The 23525-nt window shown below is 51.7% G+C and overlaps 1 protein-coding gene and 9 non-coding genes across 10 annotated transcripts; 7 read left to right on the forward strand and 3 right to left on the reverse strand.

Moving 5' to 3' along the window:
* The first annotated feature begins 15 nt into the window (after positions 1–15).
* On the forward strand, positions 16–179 carry LOC112544386 (U1 spliceosomal RNA). Its single transcript, XR_003087729.2, has one exon. It is a non-coding gene; the product is annotated as a U1 spliceosomal RNA (small nuclear RNA).
* A 1163-nt stretch (positions 180–1342) lies between these two features.
* LOC112544388 (U5 spliceosomal RNA) lies at positions 1343–1458 on the forward strand. Its single transcript, XR_003087731.1, has one exon. It is a non-coding gene; the product is annotated as a U5 spliceosomal RNA (small nuclear RNA).
* A 5674-nt stretch (positions 1459–7132) lies between these two features.
* Positions 7133–7296, reverse strand: LOC142830706 (U1 spliceosomal RNA). The gene has a single exon (XR_012906148.1). It is a non-coding gene; the product is annotated as a U1 spliceosomal RNA (small nuclear RNA).
* An 864-nt stretch (positions 7297–8160) lies between these two features.
* Positions 8161–8276, reverse strand: LOC112544391 (U5 spliceosomal RNA). Its single transcript, XR_003087734.2, has one exon. It is a non-coding gene; the product is annotated as a U5 spliceosomal RNA (small nuclear RNA).
* Positions 8277–9440: 1164 nt separating this feature from the next.
* LOC112544400 (U5 spliceosomal RNA) lies at positions 9441–9556 on the reverse strand. Its single transcript, XR_003087743.2, has one exon. It is a non-coding gene; the product is annotated as a U5 spliceosomal RNA (small nuclear RNA).
* A 6795-nt stretch (positions 9557–16351) lies between these two features.
* RPS8 (ribosomal protein S8) lies at positions 16352–23286 on the forward strand. The gene is made up of 6 exons (XM_075935826.1): positions 16352–16486; positions 17085–17191; positions 17593–17692; positions 19334–19509; positions 20867–20996; positions 23122–23286. Exons 1-6 carry the CDS (start codon positions 16483–16485, stop codon positions 23229–23231), a joined length of 627 nt encoding a protein of 208 aa, XP_075791941.1. The 5' UTR covers positions 16352–16482; the 3' UTR covers positions 23232–23286.
* LOC112544393 (small nucleolar RNA SNORD55/SNORD39) lies at positions 16930–17014 on the forward strand. Its single transcript, XR_003087736.2, has one exon. It is a non-coding gene; the product is annotated as a small nucleolar RNA SNORD55/SNORD39 (small nucleolar RNA).
* LOC112544396 (small nucleolar RNA SNORD46) lies at positions 17399–17504 on the forward strand. The gene has a single exon (XR_003087739.2). It is a non-coding gene; the product is annotated as a small nucleolar RNA SNORD46 (small nucleolar RNA).
* LOC112544394 (small nucleolar RNA SNORD38) lies at positions 19824–19896 on the forward strand. Its single transcript, XR_003087737.1, has one exon. It is a non-coding gene; the product is annotated as a small nucleolar RNA SNORD38 (small nucleolar RNA).
* On the forward strand, positions 22801–22872 carry LOC112544395 (small nucleolar RNA SNORD38). Its single transcript, XR_003087738.1, has one exon. It is a non-coding gene; the product is annotated as a small nucleolar RNA SNORD38 (small nucleolar RNA).
* Positions 23287–23525: the final 239 nt, after the last annotated feature.

The following is a 23525-nucleotide window of genomic DNA, read 5'->3' on the forward strand; positions in this document are numbered from 1 at the left end:
GTGCGGGTGGAACTCATACTTACCTGGCAGGGGAGATACCATGATCACGAAGGTGGTTTTCCCAGGGCGAGGCTCATCCATTGCACTGCGGGTGTGCTGACCCCTGCGATTTCCCCAAATGCGGGAAACTCGACTGCATAATTTGTGGTAGTGGGGGACTGCGTTCGCGCTTTCCCCTGGCGCTCGTAGTGAAAGGCAGATATCAAAGTGTCGTTTTGAAGGTTCTTCACAGCAGGTTTGTTTAGACGCGGTTTGTACTTGTGTTTAGCGGACGTTTGTGTTTGTTTTTGTTCTTGGGCTTGTTTCGTGGCGCTTTGTTTTTGTTCAGACCCGGTTGTGTTGCTTGTTGCGGTCTCTTGGGAAAGGTTTCTACAGGGCTTCTGTTTCGCGGGAATTTTTTCTGATGCTTACCCGACTTGAGAATTTAGTGGAGCAATTTCTGCGTCTTAGTTCTGTTCCTCCAGGGAGAACAACTTTTTCTCTGCCTAATAAGCTCACGCCCCTCCGCACGGAACACGCCCCCACCCGCATGCTCCGGTTCACAGAAGGCTGCGCTCGCGCCTGCGCCTGCTCCCGCCGAGCGCTGCACTGCTCCCGGAGCGGGCTGCAAAAGGCGCTCCCGGGAGTCGTTACGAAGCGATTTGCGCATCCCCTCCTCTGTATCGCTGGCAGCGTCTTAAACCAGCCAGGAGCTGCGATGACGCACCCGAGCGCTGCAAGGGCTGGTCGGGAGGGCCGGCGAGCCCCAGGAGACACAGGCGCCAGCGCTGCCCGTCAGTGAGTGCGCATCTCGCTCGGGGGCCTGCCAGCGCCTGGGTCCAAGCGCTACTGTGCAAAGGGGGTGGGCCTACTCCTTCAGCTAGCACGGGCAGCTCAGTGGCCCTTACTCGCGGCGAGCGGCAGCGACCGGCGCCCCAAGCCCGCCTGCCCCGCCCTAGGGAAGCGCGCAGCCCAGCACCCCCAGGCTCCTGGCCCAGAGGCTCCTGGGGAGCCAGCGCGCGAGCTGCGGCTGGAGCTGCAGCGGGAGCGGCAGCCGCTACTCAGCCCAGCACCGAGCCGCTTTCTAGGGGCTGCAGCCGCAGCTCGTAGGCCAGGGCTCCTCTGCGCAGTCGGGCGTTCCCAGTTATGCTCATTTAAACACCCAGGATGCATTGGCACCGCGACCCAAGACCCTGGTCCACGAGAGAGAATTTGTCCCTGATTCTCACGCAGAACTCGGGCTGTCAGCGCGGCAGTACAACAGACTGCAGAAGGGGGAGGATTTGCGGGCGGTTTGGTGCAGCCACCGTGATGTGAAAAGAACTCGCTGTTTGCCTGGCACCGCCTGTGCGGCCTGTTTTGTATACTCGGGTTTCTCTTCAAATCGTATAAATCTTTCGCCTTTTACTAAAGATTTCCGTGGAGAGGAACATTTATGAGTTTCTATTCAATTTTTTGAGGCTTCACTTCGGTGAAGCTGTCTAATACTGTACAAAATAGACAAAATGTGCGAATTCTTTCTATGTTTTTAAACTTCTTTTTATGATGTTTATCTTTCACAAATAAAAGTTTTTTTGTGAAAGCTTTCTTTTCTCACTTGCAAGGATTACTGTGTTTTTCTAGAAAATCAGCTGCTTTTCTAGAAAAACTTGCCAGCTGTCTACACTGGCCACTTGCTTTTCCTGGCAATCTACTGTAAAATTGTCAGTATTTTTTCTGGAAAAACTATGCTGCTCCTGGGCAAAAGTCCTTTTCCGGAAAAGGGCCAGTGTAGACAGCACAGTAGTCTTTTCCGCAAAAAATCCCTGATCACGAAAATGACGACCGGGCTTTTTTCCGGAAAAGCGCGTCTACATTGGAATAAGGTATCTTCTGGATGTAAAAGCAGGCTCTTTTCTGGCCAGGCCTCATGCGCATAGCCTTCCTAGCCCAAGATTACCTTCCCCTCAAACCAAAAATCCTGCACTATGTGGCTGTGTCTACACTGGCATGAATTTCCGGAACTGCTTAAAACGGAATACTATTCCGTTTTCAGTTTTTCCGGAAAAGGAGCGTCTACATTGGCAGGCTGCTTTTCCGGAAAAGCCCTTTTTCCGGAAAAGCGTCCGTGGCCAATGTAGACACGCTTTTCCGGAAAAGACTACTGGGCTGTCTACACTGGCCCTTTTCCGGAACAGTGTTCCAGAATAAGGACTTATGCCCGAGCGGGAGCAGAATAGTTTTTCCGGAATAGCGGCTGATTTTGTACAGTAGAGCATCGTTGCTTTTCCGGAAATTCAAGGGCCAGTGTAGACAGCTCGCAGCTTATTCCGGAAAAGCAGCTGATTTTCCAGAATAAGTGACCCAGTGTGTAGACAGCCCAGGGGCTCGTCTACACTGGCCCCTTTTCCGGAAGGGGCATGTTAATTTCAACTATCGTAGTAGGGAAATCCGCGGGGGATTTAAATATCCCCCGCGGCATTTAAATAAAAATGTCCGTCGCTTTTTTCCGGCTTTTAGAAAAGCCGGAAAAGAGCGTCTACACTGGCCCCGATCCTCCGGAAAAAGCGCCCTTTTCCGGAGGCTCTTATTCCTACTTCGAAGTTTATTATTACTGTTAATAGTTATCTGGCACCCACGCCTGTAAAAAGCTGAAAAATAAAAAGTTATAGTTAAAAGCATTTTTAATAAAAGTTAAAAGATATGTAGTACAAGGCTGCCTGTTTCTGCACCTCTCTGGGGCTGGCCACATTCTCGAACCTTCCATTTTACCTCAACACCAGAAAAGGGTTTATTTTCCGCAAGATCCCATCTAGACTGGCACTTTTCTCTGGCAAAACCCCGAGCTGGAAAAAAGCGGCAGCCATGTTCATGCAAATGCTGCGGGGGATATTTAAATCCCCCGCGGATTTGCAATTCTGACTGGTCTCATTAGCATCCCTTTTCCGGAAAGGGGTGCCAATGTAGACACAGTCTGGCTGCCTGAATTTCCACAAAAGCACTGACTTCATGTAAAATCATCAGTGCTTTTCCAGAAAAACTATGCTGCTCTCGTTCGGGCAAAAGGGCCAGTGTAGACAGCATAGTACTGTTTGCCGCAAAAAAGCCCCGATTGTTAAAAAGGCGATCGGGGCTTCTTTGCGGAAAACTGCGTCTAGATTGGCCACGGACGCTTTTCCGCAAAAAGTGCTTTTGCGGAAAAGTATCCTGACAATCTAGATGTGCTTTTCCGAAAATGCTTTTAACGGAAATGTTTTCCGTTAAAAGCATTTTCGGAAATTCATGCCAGTTTAGACATAGCCGAGGGGCTTACACTACGGCTACGTCTACACTGGCATGATTTTCCGGAAATGCTTTTAACGGAAAAGGTTTTCTGTTAAAAGTATTTCCAGAAAAGCGTGTCTAGATTGGCAGGACACTTTTCCGCAAAAGCACTTTTTCCGGAAAAGCGTCCATGGCCAATCTAGACGCGGTTTTCCGCAAAAAAGCCCCGATCGTCATTTTCGCAATCGGGGCTTTTTTGCAGAAAACACTACTGTGCTTTATACACTGGCCCTTTTCCTTAACAGTTTTCCGGAAAAAGACTTTTGCCTGAACAGGAGCAGCATAGTTTTTCCGGAAAAGCACTGATGATTTTACATTAGATCGTCAGTGCTTTTCTGGAAATTCAAGGGCCAGTGTAGACAGCTGGCAAGTTATTCCAGAAAAGCGGCTGATTTTCCGGAATAAGTGGCCAGTGTAGACACAGCCCCCCTACATGAGGGCCGACCATTTCTATTCCCAGCTGCACATGTGTACACACCAGTCACATGTGTACACCCTGTGGTCTCCATGCTGCCTAACTTATGGGGCTACGTCTACACTGGCCCCTTTTTTGGAAGGGGCATGCTAATTTTGAAAGTGGGAATAGGGAAATCCGCGGGGGATTTAAATATCCCCCGCGGATTTAAATAAACATGTCCGCCGCTTTTTTTCCGGCTTGGGGAAAAGCCGGAAAAAAACGTCTAGACTGGCCCGATCCTCCGGAATAAAGCCCTCTTCCGGAGGATCTCTTATTCCTACTTTTAGTCTAGACACTTTTTTCCGGCTTTTCCCCAAGCCAGAAAAAAAGCGGCGGACATGTTTATTTAAATCCACGGGGGATATTTAAATCCCCCGCGGATTTCCCTATTCTGACTTACCTGCTTTGCATCCCTTTTCCGGAATTTGGGGCCAGTGTAGACGTAGCTGAGGGGTTTTGCCCGAACGGGAGCAGCACAGTATTTCTGCAAGAACACTGATGATCTTACATGAGATCGTCAGTGTTCTTGCGGAAATTCAAGCTGCCAGTGTAGACAGCTGGCAAGTTTTTCCGCAAAAGCAGATGATTTTGCGGAAAAACTTGCCAGTCTAGACAGCCTTGGGGCTCGTCTACACTGGCCCCTTTTCCGAAAGGGGCATGCTAATTTCACAGGTCGTAATAGGGAAATCCGCGGGGGATTTAAATATCCCCCGCGGCATTTAAATAAAAATGTCCGCCGCTTTTTTCCGGCTTTTAGAAAAGCCGGAAAAGAGCGTCTACACTGGCCCCGATCCTCCGGAAAAAAGCCCTTTTCCGGAGGATCTCTTATTCCTACTTCAAAGGAATAAGGAATAGGAATAGGAATAAGAGATCCTCCGGAAAAGGGCTTTTTTCTGGAGGATCGGGGCCAGTGTAGACGCTCTTTTCCGGCTTTTCTAAAAGCCGGAAAAAAGCGGCGGACATTTTTATTTAAATGCCGCGGGGGATATTTAAATCCCCCGCGGATTTCCCTATTACGACCTGTGAAATTAGCATGCCCCTTTCGGAAAAGGGGCCAGTGTAGACGTAGCCTTGCAGAAATACTTTTAACGGAAAAACTTTTCCTTTAAAATTATTTCCGTAAAATCATGCCAGTCTAGACGCAGCCTCTGACTCCTTCCCCCAGCTACTTGCCTGACCAGAATGACTCTCCTGTGACCACGTGGGGGCTCTGATGTCTCTGGTCTCAGTGCTGCCCAGAGCCCCTCTTCTTGCATGGCTGTGTTTGGAGGCCTGGCCGTCAGGCACATAGCTCACTTCTTTGCACCATTCTGCCCACCTGGACACACCCCCTAGTGCAGCCATGACTAACAGCAGTGCAGGGTGACTGGCACGTGGGCCAGCCCAGTGCAGCTGTGCCAAGGCCCAGGCCTGCTTCTTTCTCTCTCTGCGTCAGCTGATGAGTCAGTGCATGCCAGAGCGCTCAGGCAGGGCTTCCCGCAAACATCCTGCCAGGCCTCTGCTCTACGGCCACTTAGCAATCCACACCCCAAACAAACACCAGTCACAGTCCACCCCTCCTTACTGCACAGCCTGCACTCAGCTGCTGGGCCCTTCCGGTGCCATGGCCAGAGCAGAGCGTAGTACCCACTGGCTACGTCTAGACTGGCATGATTTTCCACAAATGCTTTTAACGGCAAAGTTTTCCATTAAAAGCATTTGCAGAAAAGAGCGTCTAGATTGGCACGGATGCTTTTCCGCAAAAGTACTTTTTGTGGAAAAGCGTCCGTGCCAATCTAGACGTGGTTTTCTGAGCCCAATGGGGATGAGGGCTCAGTGGCAGACAAGCTGGCTTAAGCCCTGGGAGCTGCTAGAAGCCAACTACCCAGCAAGTGCCTGCCCAGGGGGTCAGCTTCTCTCCTGGGCAGGGGCCCTGCTCCAGCTCCTCTTCCCCTGGGCCTGTGCCAGGGATGTGACCGAATCTATTCTGGGTGTGCCAGGAGCGGGAGCTCGGCTCGGCCCAGGGGATTTTAGCTCATAGACTGGGGCAGCCGAGGGCCGGCAGCAGCTGGATTCTCTGCTGGCCTCCTGGCCAGGGTGCACATGGCTCCCACCCCGGGGCTCAGTGGCTGAGAGGCAGCAGGGAAAGCCCACTGCTATGACGGAGGTGGGGGGGGGGGGGTGGTCTCAGCTAAAGTGGAGTGCATGCTGGGCCTTTTCTCAAGTACGCAGGCTCAGCAGGGTGGAGCTGGGTCAGAACATGGCCAGAGCAGACAAGGACCACGTGGTGCAGGGGAGGGGTATGTCCACCAGGCTCGTGCAGGTAGAAGGCAGCCATTCCTGTCCCTAGTGCCCCAGTTGATAGGTCATCTGGGGATGCACCGCTCCCTGCTCTGGAAGGGCCCAGCAGCTGAGTGCAGGCAGCGGCTTTTGTGGAAAAACTTGACAGCTGTCTACATTGGCCACTTGAATTTCTGCAAGAGCACTGACGATCTCATGTAAGAAATCAGTGCTTCTTGCGGAAATACTGTGCTGCTCCCGTTCAGGCAAAAGTCCTTTTGCGCAAAAGCTTTTGCGCAAAAGGGCCAGTGTAGACAGCTCAGATTTTTTTTGCGCAAAAAAGCCCCGATAGCAAAAATGGCAATTGGGGCTTTTTTGCACAAAAGCGCATCTAGATTGACCATGGACGCTTTGCCGGAAAAAGTGCTTTTGTGGAAAAGCATCTGTGCCAATCTAGACGCTCTTTTCCACAAATGCTTTTAACAGAAAACTTTTCCGTTAAAAGCCTTTGGGGAAAATCATGCCCGTGTAGACGTAGCCGAAAAGTAATTCTTCCGCTCTACAGGGTGAGGATTCGGCCTAGCTGGAGCATTGTGCCCTGTGGGCGGGAAGGGAGGCAGGCTCATACAAATGGGAGACAGGGAATGCAGAAAAATGCAAGAGAAACTGACTGTGCCGGGCGGGCGTAGAAAGCATGAGCCTCTGAGGGAAGATTGGAAGGGAGTCTGCCAGAGGGGAGCTGCTAAGAGTTCTCAGGGCCATAAAAGGCTGCTAGGCAGAGAAGGGAGAACTTCTGGTTCTTCTGAAGCTTGGGGGGGCCAGAACGAGAAACAAGGGGCTGGGGCTGGAGCTGTAGCCCGCCAGCTGTTAGGGGAAACTTCCTGTAAGACAAGCAGGGTGGCTGAAGAGGAGCATCAAAGGCTTAGGAAAGCGATGTGCTTCCCGGGAGATGGCGGAAGAAGCAGAGAGAAGAGCCCACCGCGGGCCGGGCCAGACCAAGCCTGAACACAGAGCAGAGTCAGAGCAGAAAAAAACACAAAACTAGCTGCAGTACAGAGAAAAAAAGCGAGGACAGGAGCAGGAGCACTCCCTCGCCGTTCGCCCGCCGCTCAGTCTACTTTTTACAGACAGCGCCAGGGAAAAGCGCGAACGCAGTCCCCCACTACCACAAATTATGCAGTCGAGTTTCCCGCATTTGGGGAAATCGCAGGGGTCAGCACACCCGCAGTGCAATGGATGAGCCTCACCCTGGGAAAACCACCTTCGTGATCATGGTATCTCCCTTGCCAGGTAAGTATGAGTTCCACCCGCACAACCACCGCCTGCCCCCCACCGCCCAAACCCTCTCACATCACGGGGGACGCCGCCTCGCGCACCCGCACCGCCGCGCCCCAAACGCTCCCCTACCGCCCGCACCCGCCCCCAAGCCGCCCCCGACACCCACAACCGAGCCCCGCTCGCCCAAGGCGGGCCCCGCTCGCCAGCCCGCTCCCGCTCCCACAAGCCTCCGCTCGCGCCCGCATCTGCATACGTGCTCACGCCGCTCCGCCCCTGCGCCCGGGACACGCCCCCGCCCGCTCTCTCGCTCTCTCTCCCCTCTCCGGCCTGAGCCCCGCTTCGGCGGCGAGGAGCCCGGCGGCGCTGCTGCACCCCGACTCCCGACCCCGCCGGCGCTCTCCCCGGCTGCGGCCCGCACACCCGGCAGGGGCTGGCTCGGGCGGGGGCCGCCACTCGGGAGGCACCGGCTCCGTGCGGCTTCCGCTCTCGCCCCCCCCATCCCCCGACACCCCGGCCCAGCCGGGCCCGACGCCCTCCGGAGCCGGGCGCATCCGGAGCACACGGGGGGAGAGGGGGGGGCAAGAAGGAAGCGGGCGTGGGGTGGGGGGAGAAGGCAGGAGCCCTCTGGGGAGGCACAGGAATCTTCCCCCCTCCCACTAGGGTGCTGTGTCTATACTGGGTTAAATCCTTTTTGTTAGCACTACATAGTCCTATATTTCGTTCTAGCTGGAGTAGACGAACACAACTACATCTGTATTGCAATTTAAAAAAAAAAGTAGCAAATGTTTACTCAGTTATAGCTCCATTTTCAAATAGATGCTGCTATCTGCAAGATTCATTGCAAGACCCCGATATTTCCTTTCTCTTTTTTCACACTATTGGGTAGCTTCACCGAAGCGAAGCCTCAAAAAATTGGGTACAAACTCGTAAATGTTCCTCTCCACGGAAATCTTTAGTAAAAGGCGAAAGATTTATACGATCTGAAGAGAAACCAGAGTATACCACAATCATGGCAGAGGCGCTGCCAGAAAAACGGCGTCTGTTTCGCAACTCACGGTGGCTACACCGGACCGTCTGCAAATCCCCACCCCTTCTGCAGCCTGTTTCTCTCCCGCGCTGGCAGCCCGAGTTTTGCGTGGGAGCCAGGGGCTTTAGGCGCAAACTCTGCCCCATGGACGCGGGTGGCGAATCTCTGTGCGCAATGCATCATGGGTATGTAAATGAGCTCCCCTGGGTACGCCGGAGCTCGCGGAGAAGCCCCGATCTCCGAGCTGCGGCTGCAGCCCCTAGCTCGCTGCCGCGGGCCGGGCTGGGCAGCTGCTGCCGGTCCCACCGCTGTTCCGGGCGCAGGTTCCCCATTTGGGCCGGTAGCCTGGGGGTGCCGGGCTCCGCGCTTCCCTCGGGAGGGGCAGGCGGGCTTGGGGCGCTGGTCGCTGCCGCGTGTAAGGGCCGGGGCACGAGCCGCTGAACTGCCCCGGGGGAGGGCGGGTCAGCCACGGAGCCTACAGAGGATCCAGCCCGCCCCGCGGCAGCGAAGGCGGCGGCTTGTCCCCAGCCTCCAGCGCTGCAGCCTGCGGCCCTTCTCGGTAGCCCGCCCGCTGGGATCGAGCCAGACCCCGGGACACCCGAGTGCGATTCTCGGTAGCCCGCCCGCTGGGATCGAGCCAGACCCCGGGACACCCGAGTGCGATTCTCCCCCGCCCGGGCCGGCTGGTGCTGCCCCCGGTTTGCTCGCGCTGTTTAAACACCTCAGTGTCCGCCCCTAGGAGCTTCCGCTCCCTAAAGGAGCCGGGTTCGTTCACAGCGCGGAACAGAAACCCTGGCCCGGGGTCTAGCGCGGGGTTTGCAGCCCCCTCGTCTGGGAGCGTCACTGGAACCAGCCTCTGACACCTTCTGGAGAAGCCAAATCTGTTTTACTGGCCAGTTTTGCTATCGGCCCCGGACACCTTAGCAACCCGCAATTGGCAAGGAATTAAAATACGTAACCCTTAGTACTAAGAGGAAACAGTACACAACACTATTAGCAGATCAGACAATTCCTATTGAACAAATGGCACATTATACAAAAAAACTAACTAGCGTGTTTGATTTCTAATGGTAACAAGAACGCTGCTATAATGAATTTGAGCCTAGCATCTATTCTGCTTTTTTCACACCATCAGGGAGCTTCACCGAAGCGAAGCCTCAAAAAATTGGGTACAAACTCGTAAATGTTCCTCTCCACGGAAATCTTTAGTAAAAGGCGAAAGATTTATACGATTTGAAGAGAAACCAGAGTATACAAAAGCTGCCGCAGAGCCGCTGCCAGGACCAGTACGTTATCTTCAAACATTAGGGTGACTGGTTTGCTCACCTTCGGAACCCCTCGCTGTTAGAAGAAATGGAATTAGACCTTTTCAATCCGAGTTTCAAAATCAGAACCCGGGTCACTGGGAGCAAAACCCGACTCTTGGAGGCAATCGCTTCACTGCTCGCAGTGCACTATGGGTAGGCAAATTTGTTTCTCTCACTTTTGCTGTGCTTTCCTCAGCTGAGTCCATATTGTGGTGATGGGGCAACTGTTCGGTCCTCCAATCCTAATGAGGCTCAAAGGCATGGAGGACGCTCACCAGTCCCTTAATCAGAAGGCAATCCCCACTCCCAACCCGCTGATCACAGGTGTAGGGAGGCTTTTTTTTTTAGACTTTTCATTTTTTATTTTTAAAAATAACATTTGCATATATTTCTGTTTTGGTGATTTTGCTGCTTGGCTGGGGAGCGGGGCATCACGAATTTATGATCAGGAGAGCACAGCTGATATACAAGTATTCTTCTGCAAGAGGGCTTATCCCTGAGCGGAAGCGTGAAAGGATTTGCGCACAAAGCACTGATTTTGTACATTACAAAGTCAGCGCTCTTGTGCAAATTCAAGCGGCCAGTGTAGACAGCTGGCCAGTTTTTGCACAAAAGCGGCCGCTTTTGCGCAAAATCTTGCCAGTTTATCACCCCAGGCTGTGTCCCCAAATTCCATTGAAAGATGTGCCATGGTCTGCAAGTCATACACGTGGGCTGTGTCTAGACTGACAAGTTTTCCACAAAATCAGCTGCTTTTGCGGAAAAACTTGCCAGCTGTCTACACTGGCCGCTTGAATTTCCACAAGAACACTGACTTCCTACTGTAAGAAATCAGTGCTTCTTGCGGAAATACTATGCTGCTCCCGTTCGGGCAAAAGCCCTCTTGCGCAAATCATTTGCACAAGAGGGCCAGTGTAGACAGCACAGTACTGTTTTGGGCAGAAAAGCCCCGATTGCTAAAATGGCGATCGGGGCTTTTTTGCGCAAAAGCGCATCTAGATTGGCACGGACGCTTTTCCGCAAAAAGTGCTTTTTCGGAAAAGCATCCGTGCCAATCTAGATGCTCTTTTCTGCAAATGCTTTTAACGGAAAACTTTTCCGTTAAAAGCATTTCTGGAAAATCATGGCAGTCTAGACACAGCTGTGGAGACATGTTATAAGTTGTACAAAAACCCCTGCATCTCTCTTTGTAAAAATATCTCCTATTTCTATAAGCAGCAATTAGCAACATTCAAAACATTATGGCTACGTTTACACTGGCATGAATTTCCGAAAATGCTTTTAACGGAAAAAGATCTTCGGAGAAAGATTTTTGCCCAAACGGGAGCAGCATAGTTTTTCCGGAAAAGCACTGATGATTTTACATGAGATCATCAGTGCTTTTCCGGAAATTCAAGTGGCCAGTGTAGACAGCTGGCAAGTTTTTCCAGAAAAGCAGATGATTTTCTGGAAAAACTTGCCAGTCTAGAAACAGCCCACCACGGGAAAGAATGCCTAAAGCAAGAAGGTAAAAATGTGGCTACTGTCCAGAAAGAAATTTCACAATAAATTATAAAACCCACTTCTCAAAGCCCCTTCCCCAACCTTGTGGGAGGGACAACTAGAACCAGGGCCCATTAATGTCAGGGGCCAATAATGACAAAATGGGATCAAGGGGTGCGGGTCACAGGTTTAAAATGAGGGAACCGGACAGGGACACCGAGCAGAGAACCCCAGACAGCGCCCACTGCTCCTCAAAGCTGTCAATAGAGCCAGTGGACACTGCCCAGAGGAACTCTGCCCGGATACGTGACACTAGGGAGGAACGGAAATAGGCCGCACTGTCTCAGAGAACACCCTCGTCTAGCATCATCCTCCTGGAATTGTAGAGTGGCTTTTGCCAGGGCCAGGAGGAGGTTGACAAGAGATCTCGCAACTTTGTGGGGAAACCCAGAGCAAAGATACAAGCCTTGCAAAATTACAGGAGCTACAGGAAGTTGCTCTCTCTTAGGCTACGTCTAGACTACATCCCTTTTTCGGAAAAGGGATGTAAATTAGATGTATCGCAATTGCTAATGGAGGGGGGATTTAAATTTCCCACGCTTTATTAGCATAAAAATGGCTGCCATTTTTTTTCGGCACGGAGCTTTGCCAGAGAAAAGCGCTAGTCTAGACGCTGATCTTTCAGAAAATAAAGCCTTTTCCGAAAGATCCCTTATCCCTCTTGAAATTTAAATTTAAATCTTGAGATTTAAATCCCCGCTTCATTAGCAATTGCGATACGTCTAATTTACATCCCTTTTCCGAAAAAGGGATGTAGTCTAGACGTAGCCTTAGATTCTGCTGCCCCGTACAACCTGGTATTGTCCCTACTGCTTGATCTGTCTCTGTGGCAAAGTAGCTTCCTGCAGATCCCTGAGTTCTCTGAACTCAGCTGTGTCTAGACTGGCCACTTTTTCCGAAAAATCATCTGCTTTTGCAGAAAAACTTGCCAGCTGTCTACACTGGCTGCTTGAATTTCCATAAAAGCACTGACGATCTCATGTAAAATTGTCAGTGCTTTTGCGGAAATACTATGCTGCTCCTGTTCTGACAAAAGTCCTTTTGCGCAAAGCTTTTGCACAAAAGGGCCAGTGTAGACAGCTCAGATTTGTTTTGCGCAAAAAAGCCCCGATCATGAAAATGGCGATCGGGGCTTTTTTGTGGAAAAGTGCGTCTAGATTGGCCCGGACGCTTTTCTGCAAAAAGTGCTTTTGTGGAAAAGCGTCCGTGCCAACCTAGATGCTCTTTTCTGCAAATGCTTTGAACGGAAAACTTTTAAAAGCATTTCCAGAAAATCAAGCCAGTCTAGACGTAGCTCAGGAGGTACACACTACGGCTGTGTCTAGACTGGCCAGTTTTTCCGGAAAATCAGCCACTTTTCCGGAAACACTTGCCAGCTGTCTACACCGGCCGCTTGAATTTCCGCAAAAGCACTGACTTTCTACTGTAAGAAATCAGTGCTTTTTGCGGAAATACTATGCTGCTCCCGTTTGTGCAAAAGTCCTTTTGTGCAAAGCTTTTGCGCAAAAGGGCCAGTGTAGACAGCTCAGATTTGTTTTCCGCAAAAAAGCCCCGATCGCGAAAATGGTGGTCGGGGCTTTTTTGCAGAAAAGCGTGTCTAGATTGGCCATGGATGCTTTTCCGCAAAAAGTGCTTTTGCGGAAAAGAGTCTGTGCCAATCTAGATGCTCTTTTCCGAAAATGCTTTTAACAGAAAACTTTTCCGTTAAAAGCATTTCTGGAAAATCATGCCAGTCTAGACGTAGCCTGCATGTTTACAGGCCTGGAGATAACTTAATGGGGTTAGATGATCCCAGCTCTACTTCTCTCAATAGATACAGGACAATTAAAGCTAATGTGTAAAACCTAAAGGCCAGGAGCTTAATTCACGATTCCTTTTAATACAAATTACAGCTCTATATGAACTCAAGGCCCAGAATACATAGGTCTCTTAGGGTACGTCTAGACTACATGCCTCTGTCGCCAGAGGCATGTAGATTAGGCTACCAGACATAGTAAAATGAAGCGGCGATTTAAATAATCGCCGCTTCATTTAAATTTACATGGCTCAGCGCGATAGTCTGGACACGCGGGTGTCGACATCAAAGGTATTTGTCGACCACCCAGGTAAACCTCCTGGGATGAGGTTTACCTGGGTGGTCGACAAATACCTTTGATGTCGGCTCAGCGCGGTTAAATGAAGCGGTGATTATTTAAATCGCCGCTTCATTTTACTATGTCTGGTAGCCTAATCTACATGCCTCTGGCGACAGAGGCATGTAGTCTAGACGTACCCTTAGTTACTTTCATACTAGTTTTCCGTACACAGAAAATGCTAGATCAGTAATGGGGAGTTATAAAGAATGTTTCACCTCCAACTGGTTGAAAAGCGACACAGGTCCTGATGAAGCAGTGGCTCCAGAGTGACTGGCCTCCCTCTCATGTCCTGTCATCTGAAGAAGAGGGCTGTATCTAGGGGTATGTCTACACTACAAAGTTAATTCGAATTAACGGATGTTAGTTCGAATTAACTTTGATAGGCCCTACACTAGCGCTCCGCTACTTCGAACTTAATTCGAACTAGCGGAGCACTTAGTTCGAACTAGGTAAACCTCATTCTACGAGGACTAAGCCTAGTTCGAACTTACTAGTTCGAATTAAGGGGTGTGTAGTCCCTTAATTCGAACTAGTGGGAGGCTAGCCCTCCCCAGCTTTCCCTGGTGGCCACTCTGGCCAACACCAGGGAAACTCTATTGCCCCCCTCCCGGCCCCGGACCCCTTAAAGGGGCACGGGCTGGCTACGGTGCCCGTGCCAGGTGCAAGCCTGCCAGCACCCAGCTAGCAGACCCTGCACCTGGCACAGCTTGAGCCAGCCACCCGATGCCCCCCAGCCCTCCCCCTCTTCCCGGGACCAGGCTGGCGGCTCCCGGGAGCTTGCCCAGGACCACAAGAGGCGGGCACCCACCTGGGCTAGTGCAGACATCGTGGACCTCATCCACGACCTCCGCACTAGACACAGGAAAGCGGCCATCTAGGGCAGGAGAGCTGCCAGCCTGGCCACCCAGGAGCAGGTTTGCATGAAAATCAAGGTGGTCCACTGAGACCCCTGACCCTGAGCCCTGCACTTACAATGGCTGTACTGGGTCAGACCAAAGGTCCATCTAGCCCAGTAGCCTGTCTGCCGACAGCGGCCAACACTAGGGACCCTGGAGGGGATGGACCAAAGACAGTGACCAAGCCATTTGTCTCGTGCCATCCCTCTCCAGCCTTCCACAAACTTCGGGCAGGGACACCACTCCTACCCCCTGGCTAATACCACGCCATGGACCCAACCTCCATGACTTGATCTCACTTCTCTTTAAACTCTGTTCTAGTTCTAGCCTTCACAGCCTCCTGCAGCAAGGAGTTCCACAGGTTGACTATTTGCTTTGTGAAGAAGAACTTTCTGTTGTTAGTTTGAAGCCTGCTACCCATTCCTTTCCTTTGGTGTCCTCTAGTCCTTCTATTATGGGAACTAATGAAGAACTTTTCTGTATGCACCCTTTCCACCCCACTCGTGCTTTTATAGACCTCTATCATATCCCCCCTCCATCTCCTCTTTTCTAAGCTGAAAAGTCCCAGTCTCTTTAGCCTCTCTTCATATGGGACCTGTTCCAAACCCCTGATATTGTAGTTGCCCTCCCCTCTCCCACCTCCTTTTCCCAGTCTCCCCCAGTCTTGTTCAATAGAGATTCTATTTTTGAACACAATTGTCCTTTATTTTGTACATCAGGAAGGGGGGCTAGGGAGGGGTAAGTGGAAGGAGGTGAGGGAGGAATGGGGTACGAGCCCCCGATGGGGAGGACTGGGCTGGCTCTGTGGGCTCCTCGGGGTGGAAATTCTCCTGAAGCCCCTTGATTGACCCCCCCCTCCGGATGGCAGCCTGCGGCAAGTGCAGCCGGCCTGATGGCCAAGTGCTGTGATATGCCCAGTGTGGGTACTCCAGGCAATCCAAACCAGGACTGCTTTGCAAGCGGGGCACCCCTGAGAACCGTCTGTCTGGGGTGGGGGTTGGATCTCTTTAAGCACAGCCCTCGGCTAGCCTGAGGCAGCAGCTCCATGCTCTAAGTCCTCATCCGATGCCCTGCCGGCACTGCTTCCGGCAATCCTTAACCCGGGTTCAGGGTCCACAAAACGCTAATTCGGACTAGTTTTTTAGTCTGGATGCGTTAGTTCGAATTAGCTTAGTTCGAATTAACTAATTCGAACTAAGTTAGTTCGAGTTAGCGCTGTAGTGTAGACGTACCCTAAGTTAGTTCGAATTAGCGCTGTAGTGTAGACGGACCCTAAGTTAGTTCGAGTTAGCGCTGTAGTGTAGACGGACCCTAAGTTAGTTCGAGTTAGCGCTGTAGTGTAGACGTACCCTAAGTTAGTTCGAATTAGCGCTGTAGTGTAGACGGACCCTAAGTTAGTTCGAGTTAGCGCTGTAGTGTAGACGGACCCTAAGTTAGTTCGAGTTAGCGCTGTAGTGTAGACGTACCCTAAGTTAGTTCGAGTTAGCGCTGTAGTGTAGACGGACCCTAAGTTAGTTCGAGTTAGCGCTGTAGTGTAGACGTACCCTGTTAGTTCGAGTTAGCGCTGTAGTGTAGACGTACCCTAAGTTAGTTCGAGTTAGCGCTGTAGTGTAGACGTACCCTAAGTTAGTTCGAATTAGCGCTGTAGTGTAGACGTACCCTAGGAACGCTCATGATCCCATCTTCATGTTTTGTTAGTCTTTAAGGTGCTACTAGACTATTTGTTGTTTCTTAAGTTCTCCTTCACATGCTCAGGCCTCACTCACGGAGCTAGAGCCCGACACCTCCTTGGAGATTAGAACCCGCCCTTCCTCTGGAGCGGTCAGCCCAGCCGGGTGGGGCTGTTTTGCTCAAGGGGGCAGCTAGCAGGCGAGTAGCAAGCGCTTCCCCGGGGTGTGTATGGCTATTCCCCAGGAGGGCCGGGCTGTTCCCAGGGCCCAGCGCGCGGGGCGTCTGTGCGAGGGGCAGCCAGGGGGGGTGTCCCGGGGCCCCCCCGCACTGGAGCAGGGCACGTGGCGGGTCTGGGCCCAGGGAGAAGGGGGCGTGGCCGGCCCGCCACGCGCGCAGCAGAACGCTCCTGAGTCCGGGCAGCAGCAGCCGCGCCCGAATCCCGGACGAGGAACCGCCCCCACCCCTCCCAACGGAAGGCGCGTAAGCCCCTGCGTATCACGTGCTTGGGTCGCTGTGGAATGTCGTAAGCGGGGCTCGGCGCTATGACGTGCCCGTCTCGCGAGATCTCGGCCCCACAAACCGCCCCGTGAGCCTTTGCGGCCCCTCTTTGCAGCCGGCGCCGCTCGGGATGGGTGAGTGAAAGGCCGCGGCTCCGGGCCTGCCGCCATCCGCCGCCATCCGCCCGCGGGCCCGACAGCGCGAGCCCCTGTGGCGGCGGGCTGGGGGCCGGAGGGTGCGGCGGGGCTGCGGGGCTCTCGATCGTGGGCTGCCGCTGCTGTTGCGGGGCGGGGGCGAGGGAAGATCCCGGGGGCTGGCGTAGCCTCGCTGCCTTCTGGGGGTGGGCCGGCCTGGAGCCCAGAGTTCGGGGGGGGGGCGGGGCTCCCGATCCTCCCTCTCCCCAGCTGGCGCGCGGGGTCTTGCAGCGGGCGCGAGGCCTCAGCGCAGGCCGGCCCGCCCTGCACCCCTGTGGGTGCGAGCTCGGCGGGGCGGGCCGCTTGCAGGGCTCGTGGCCGCAAAGGCCCCCGTCGGGGAAGCGACAGTTTCCTTTCTTGCCATGTGCTGCTTTGCTGCACCCTGAGTATCCGTGATGAAGCTTTTCTAATTGCTGCATTATGCTGAATGCATCATGTGGAAATCAACCTTGGAGAGCTGAGTACTCAGAGCCTCGCTGGTGTACGACCTGGCTGACGGGTCTTCCTACCTGATCTGCTGCTCTGTGGTTTAACCCAGGTATCTCTAGGGACAACTGGCACAAGCGCCGCAAGACTGGGGGCAAAAGGAAGCCCTACCACAAGAAGAGGAAGTATGAGTTGGGGCGACCTCCTGCCAACACCAAGGTGGGAGATTTGGACTTTCGGGGTAACTGGCTGTTGCTGCCCTGGCTAGTTTAGAAAATGCTGTGTTCGTTTCTTCCCGCCTACTACAGTAGGAAACTGCCCTGCTTTATCAATAAACTAGTTTCTGCCTATGTTCCTCTCAGCAGGGGCATTCTCCTGTTCGGGATTTTGACATTGTTAGTTCAGGGTTTTATGCAGTTAGGAGGCAATTGGAATGATGAGAACTTTGCCTTAGGTGGGTGCTGTGAGCCATTTTGGTTGCAGTTACTGCACCTGCCAATGCTAGGATCTGTCATAGTTACACTGACCATGTTGCCTTTTAGCCTGAAACTCCCAATCTGCTTACTCCTGAGAATATTGAATTTGTAGTTTGACACAGCTATGTTATTTTGTTGTGACAGATTGGCCCACGCCGAATTCACACAGTGAGGGTTCGTGGTGGTAACAAGAAATATCGGGCTCTACGCTTGGATGTCGGCAATTTCTCTTGGGGCTCTGAATGTAAGTACAGAGATTAGAATACAGGCTTCCCACATTTCAAAAGCTACCCAGTCTTTCTCCTGCTGTGTCCGCTATCAGTGCTAATGCTGGCCTGGAGAAATGCTACAAGCAAGCAGCATGGATGCTGATCTTCAGCAATGCGGTTGTCTGTACAGGGTTTGGTTCTGGAACAGTGTGAACAATGATGATAACTTTTACCTTAGGTGGGCTTATTAGGAGTCCTGGTGGGCTCTGTTAAGCTCACAGTGATAGGAATGTCATAGTTACACTGAGTACACTGTTCACAGAAGCTCATGTCTCAGTTGGGAGCAACTATCATGGAGTTTTCATGTGAAAACAAATGCTTGTCAAATGACTTGTGTGGTGCACAGATACAAGCAGAGAACACACTCCTCGTCCTACAGTGTTTGTCTAAATCCAGACAAAACAGTTCAGGAGAAAGAACATGAGGGTTCTTGACAAGAATGGATTGCTGGAATAAGTGGAATTGAAAGAGAATGTACCTGCAACAGGAGTGGAGGGCAGGGAAGAGGTTTTGGGAAGGGGGTCAGGCATTAAGTTGAGAAGCTGGGGGTATGTAACTCTTCTACTGTCATCTGTACTCTTGAAGGCCAGGAGTGTGTTTTGCTTATACAGTGTTGAAACCAGCAGCCTCAATTCCTGAGCCTTTTAGATGCTTCAGTAATACAAATAATGAATAGTAAATCTGATGCAGGTTAACAGTCACTGAAAGCTGGCCTGCCTGACATTAGGTAAAGCAGGGCTGGTCTCTTTCCAGTTACTGGTGTAAGGATGTTAAGTAGCGTGTATTTCGCTACTCGAATAGTCGGTGCATTTTTCATCAACTATTTGATTAGTCGGTATGGCGGGGCTGCCCCATTGAAATGCTGTAGCATGCATGGAGGCTGAGATCAGCTGGGGACTCCCCAGCTGACCCTGAGCTCCACGTGGCGCTGCTGCTTTGAAACGCTGTGGTGGTGTTTCAAAGGAGCAGCACTACACAGCTGATCCCGGGCTCTGTGCTGCACTGCCCCTTTGAAGTTACCCCCCTGTTCCCCACCTTGCTGCCTCTATCTGATAGAGGCAGCAAGTGGGGGGGAAGCAACTACTCAATTAGTCCTTAACATCCCTATACTGTTGTACGTGGTCTCTACCATGTACTTTATACTGGTGTACATGGTTTTACCCCACTGTGGTCTCTAAAGGCTTGTGGAGGGTGGGAAACCCGCCTTACAGCTTGGATTACAAAGTAAAGTCTTCTTTCAGATGAGGGGGAGATCCGGGGAGGATGATGATACACAATAGTTAGCGCCCACAGGCCGTTTATGTGCACCCATGGAACAATCTGGGCTGGCCTCGCCTTCGGGCGTGTGGCGCATGCATGGCCCCGCCCCCAGGCGCGCGGCCTGTGAGCGTCCCCACCCCCGGGCGCCTGGCAGCCCCAAAAGGTTGGCGACCACTGAGTTAGAGCATCCAGTAGTTGGAGGATAAACTTTGGAGGAGGTGTGGCTCCTGGTGAGGGTTGAGCATTGAAGATGCTGTGTTGTCTGCTTTGTGTTTTATGTCGCAGCTGTTATAAAAGCTCATTTTGGGCCTCGTCTTGACTTGTGCGGGGTTTCATGAATTCCCTTATTTTCCAAGGCTGCACCCGCAAGACCAGAATCATTGATGTCGTCTACAACGCTTCCAACAATGAGCTGGTGCGGACAAAGACGCTGGTCAAGAATTGCATCGTTCAGATTGACAGCACCCCGTACCGACAATGGTATGAAGCCCACTATGCCTTGCCCCTGGGACGCAAGAAGGGCGCTAAACTGGTACGTGCTCGGCTGAGAGATCTGTGTTTGATGCTCGGTGAATCATGCCAGTCTCTCTGCTTGGCAGGGAGTGCAGAGTCTGCACTCCTGCCTTGAATACCGTTAATGCCTCTTGTACATGGTGTCTGAGAATTGCATTTGGCACCATTTCTAGCCATTTGAAATGTTCTCATTTGGAGTCATATGGCTGTTCAAAAGCCAAGGCTGGTTCCTTAAAAAGTTTTCTATGGAGCTAACCTCCCCCCACTCCAGGGGTATAGCACCTGGCAGGGTTAGATGAGTGGGGGGTCTCTGCCCCCATAAAGCTTCCTCGTCTTCTGATGATGATAACTTTGTCCAGTTCTGCTGCTGAGTGGAGAGCGATGACAACCTGTGACTCTGAAGAAGACTTTGCAGTGGGCGAGTTCAGCTCCTTGTTTGGGATTTAATCTGTAAATATTACCCTTATTGGGTGATGCTGACTGATTAACTCCCCCCCCCCCCCGCAGGATCCTGGTTAAGCAGTTAGCTGGTTATAAACGTAACGTTTAACCGGTTAGCTGATTAAATGGGATTTTACATCCCTGGCCCACACATCAGGGAGTAAACATCTGCTCCTAGAGCTGATTTCTGTATGTTAGTCAGTTATATAGGAATTTGGGTCGTGCCTGCAGTGTTTTTTTTTGGAAGGGGCTAGTTTGGACTGCTCCCCTTTACTGTTGGATAGTGTGTGATGGGTGTGGGTTGCTGGGTTGCTCAGTTAATATAGTTTGGAGACGAATTCCGATGCTTGCCTCACTGTGTCTGGTGGGGGAAAGTGAGACTACGTTCATTTCAGGAGGAGGGTAGATGAGACTTTCTGTACTTTTGGGGAAGGGTTGCTTTGCCCGTAGAGTGCACATCCCTTCAGGAGTCTGATCCCTGGCCCTGTCAACTAACAGCAAAGTCTGGTTGGGGTTACAGCTGCTTTTCTCGCCTTGCATCTTAGGCTTTTGGCAAGCGCAGGTGGCACATTCTATGTGCATGGGAAATGACGAACAGCAGACATTGGCAGAAGAGGGAGGAATAAATTCATTCTGTCAATTGCCACCTTTCCTACTCTGTACGTAGCCAGGCACGTTTTGGGTTAGGACTGTTGCAGTGTAGTGTTCATCAAAGTGGTACTGGAAATACAAAGTGCCTGTCTGCCATGAGTTGGGTACTGTGCTCTAAAATCAGCCTTTTCCTGTGTAAACAACATCTGCTCCTTTCCGGACTTGGAAGGAATATAGAGATTACACTGCAGAAGGGGGGGTGAAGTGAGAGACTTCCACCAAATAGATGGCCAGCCATCCAGTTGAATGCAGCCTGTTCAGTCCTTTCTCTGGCTTTGTTTCAGACTCCGGAAGAGGAGGAAATCTTAAACAAGAAGCGGTCAAAGAAGATCCAGAAGAAATATGATGAGCGGAAGAAGAACGCCAAGATCAGCAGCATCCTGGAGGAGCAGTTCCAGCAGGGAAAGCTGCTTGGTGAGTCCCAGGGAGGGAGAACGCAGTGAACTATAAGGCACAAAGGAAAGGTGCCAAGGCAGAAGCTAGTCTTGCTCAGGTTTCTAAAGTCCGGTCTGGATTAGCCAGCAATTATTTAACAAATGTCGAGATTCAAAAAATTAGTGTTATAACCATTAAAGCACAAATTATGAGCATGAGATATCAAATTATATCAAGTAAATTAAATCAAACCCTTAAATGCTAAAATAGCGCACTCTATAAGCATGGATAATTCTGGTTGGAAATGTTTGCTTCATCAGTTTGTGTTGTGAAATAGACATTTACCAATTAAAAGACCAAACAAACCAAAAACAATGGTAAAGCTAGATACATTTGTGGAGGTTAGGTCCATAAAAGGCTGTTAGCCAGGGGATAAAACGGTGTCCCTGGCCTCTGTTTGTCAGAGGCTGGAGATGGATGGCAGGAGACAAATCGCTTGATCTTTGTCTTCGGTCCTTCCCCTCTGGGGCACCTGGTGCTGGCCACTGTCGGTAGACAGGATACTGGGCTAGATGGACCTTTGGTCTGACCCAGGGCGGCCGTTCTTATGTTCTTAATGCTTTAAAGCCTAGTTGTAAAATGTTTCACTGGATATTACCTAGGGATGTGAAGGACTAGTTGCTCCCCCACACCTTTCTGGCTCTATCAGATAGAGGCAGCAAGAGGGGGGAAAGGAGAAGGGGTTCTTCAAATCGGCAAGGCCATTTGAAGCTCGGGGCCAGACTCCGGGTTCCACGCAGTGCTGCCATTTTGAAAAGCCGTGTGCAGCCCGGGCCAGTGTTTGCCTGGAGGAATCACAGCCGGGGGAGGGGGGGGGGAAGAAGAGCCACATGTGTCCACAGGGAGCCGTGCAGGTAAATGCCCCCCATTGCCCTCACATACTCCCCCCTGATGCCGCACCTCCATCCTGCTCCTGCACCCTTCCTTCAGCCCAGCACTCCCACACTGCTCCTGCATCCTGTCACCCACGCAGACCCTCCACCCCACAGCCTGCTCCTGCAACTTCCCTGCTGCCCACACCTCCAGCTTGCTTGTTTTTTGCCTCTTGCTTTTGTTTGTGGTCCCTCCCTGATTTTTCTGTGGGTCAGTGGCCCCCAGTCCAAAAAAGTTTCCTCATCCCTGCTCTATATGGCGTGTAGAGGGCTGGGAGAAACTACCAGGCAGCTGTGGCTTGGTACTCTGGCTTTTCTCTGGTAAGACTTGCTGATGTAAAAATCCTAAGGCCAGGTTTGCACTGCAGGCCTCTCTAATGCCGATGCTCAGGGCTGTGGAAAAATCCACAGCGTTGAGTGCCATGTCACACCTAGGGATGCTAAATGTAGATTATTCAACTAATCAAATAGTCAATGGAATTTCCATCGACTAGTCGATAAAGGTGCCTCCGCCTTTAAGTGCCATAGGGAGCATGGGGTGAGTGGGGGACTCCAGCAGCCCCTTGCTCTTGAAATGTTCAAGAGCACTGTGATAGAGGCAGCAAGTGGGGGTGGGGGAGGAAGCGACTAGTCGAGTCGCTAGTTGACTGTCCGATAAACATGCTTATCGGTTAGTCGACTAGTCGCTTACATCCCTAGTCACACTGACCTAACCCCCAGGGTAGATGGTGCAAGGTGAACAGGGGAATCTCTCCTGCTGGTGTAGCCGCGCCGTCTGTACCTGCTGTAGTGCTTTAATGAAGGCAAGCCCTAATTCTACTCTCTCTGCGGTAAGGCAGCTTTTGGGCGCTTAACAAGTAACAGCTTTTAGCTACCTGCCGTTATACATGGGTGGCCTGGTACTCTGAAGTCTTCTGGTGATGAGATCTCTGTCCAGTTCTGCTACTGAATTTGAATGATGACAATTGGGAGATCTGAAGAGGACTTCCCTAGTGCCGGCCCCGCCCTACAGCTGTGCTTGAGCGGGATCCTCTTAGGCAGATGCTTATGGTCATACTGGCTTGTCTGAAGACCTGTTACTGGTCTTGGCTTCAGGAGGCCTGTGCAAGAAAGATTGACAGCAGAGGGCAAGGGACAGTCCAGCTTGTTTGGCTTGACGCTGTGGTTTGAGAGTCCGTAGGGGTGAGCTCCCGTTTCCCCCGCCCGCCCTAATGTCTGACTTCTCGTTGTAGCATGCATCGCCTCCAGACCTGGACAGTGTGGCCGAGCGGATGGCTATATTCTGGAAGGCAAGGAACTAGAATTCTACCTGAGGAAGATCAAGGCCAGGAAAGGCAAATGAATGTACAATACACAACTAAGAGACCGAATAAAAACCCCAGAGTCTTGTGATAAAAGGGTCGTGTGCGCATTTGTGTGGCGCGAGGCTTGTGATGCTGCTTTCTCCCACGGAAATGGGAAAGCAAAGGGGCTGTAACTGGGGATTTCTGCTCTCTCCCTGCTTTCAGTCAGTCCAAGACCAGGTTGGACCCCTGTGCCCCACAGTGCTGAGATGGGGCCCACCAGGAAATGTATTGGAGTGACTTAATGGGCCTGACACAAACGTGGAGAAAGAGGGTTTGTTAACGACTTAGTT

Source organism: Pelodiscus sinensis, chromosome 9, assembly GCF_049634645.1.
Source record: "Pelodiscus sinensis isolate JC-2024 chromosome 9, ASM4963464v1, whole genome shotgun sequence".
Taxonomy (NCBI): domain Eukaryota; kingdom Metazoa; phylum Chordata; order Testudines; family Trionychidae; genus Pelodiscus; species Pelodiscus sinensis.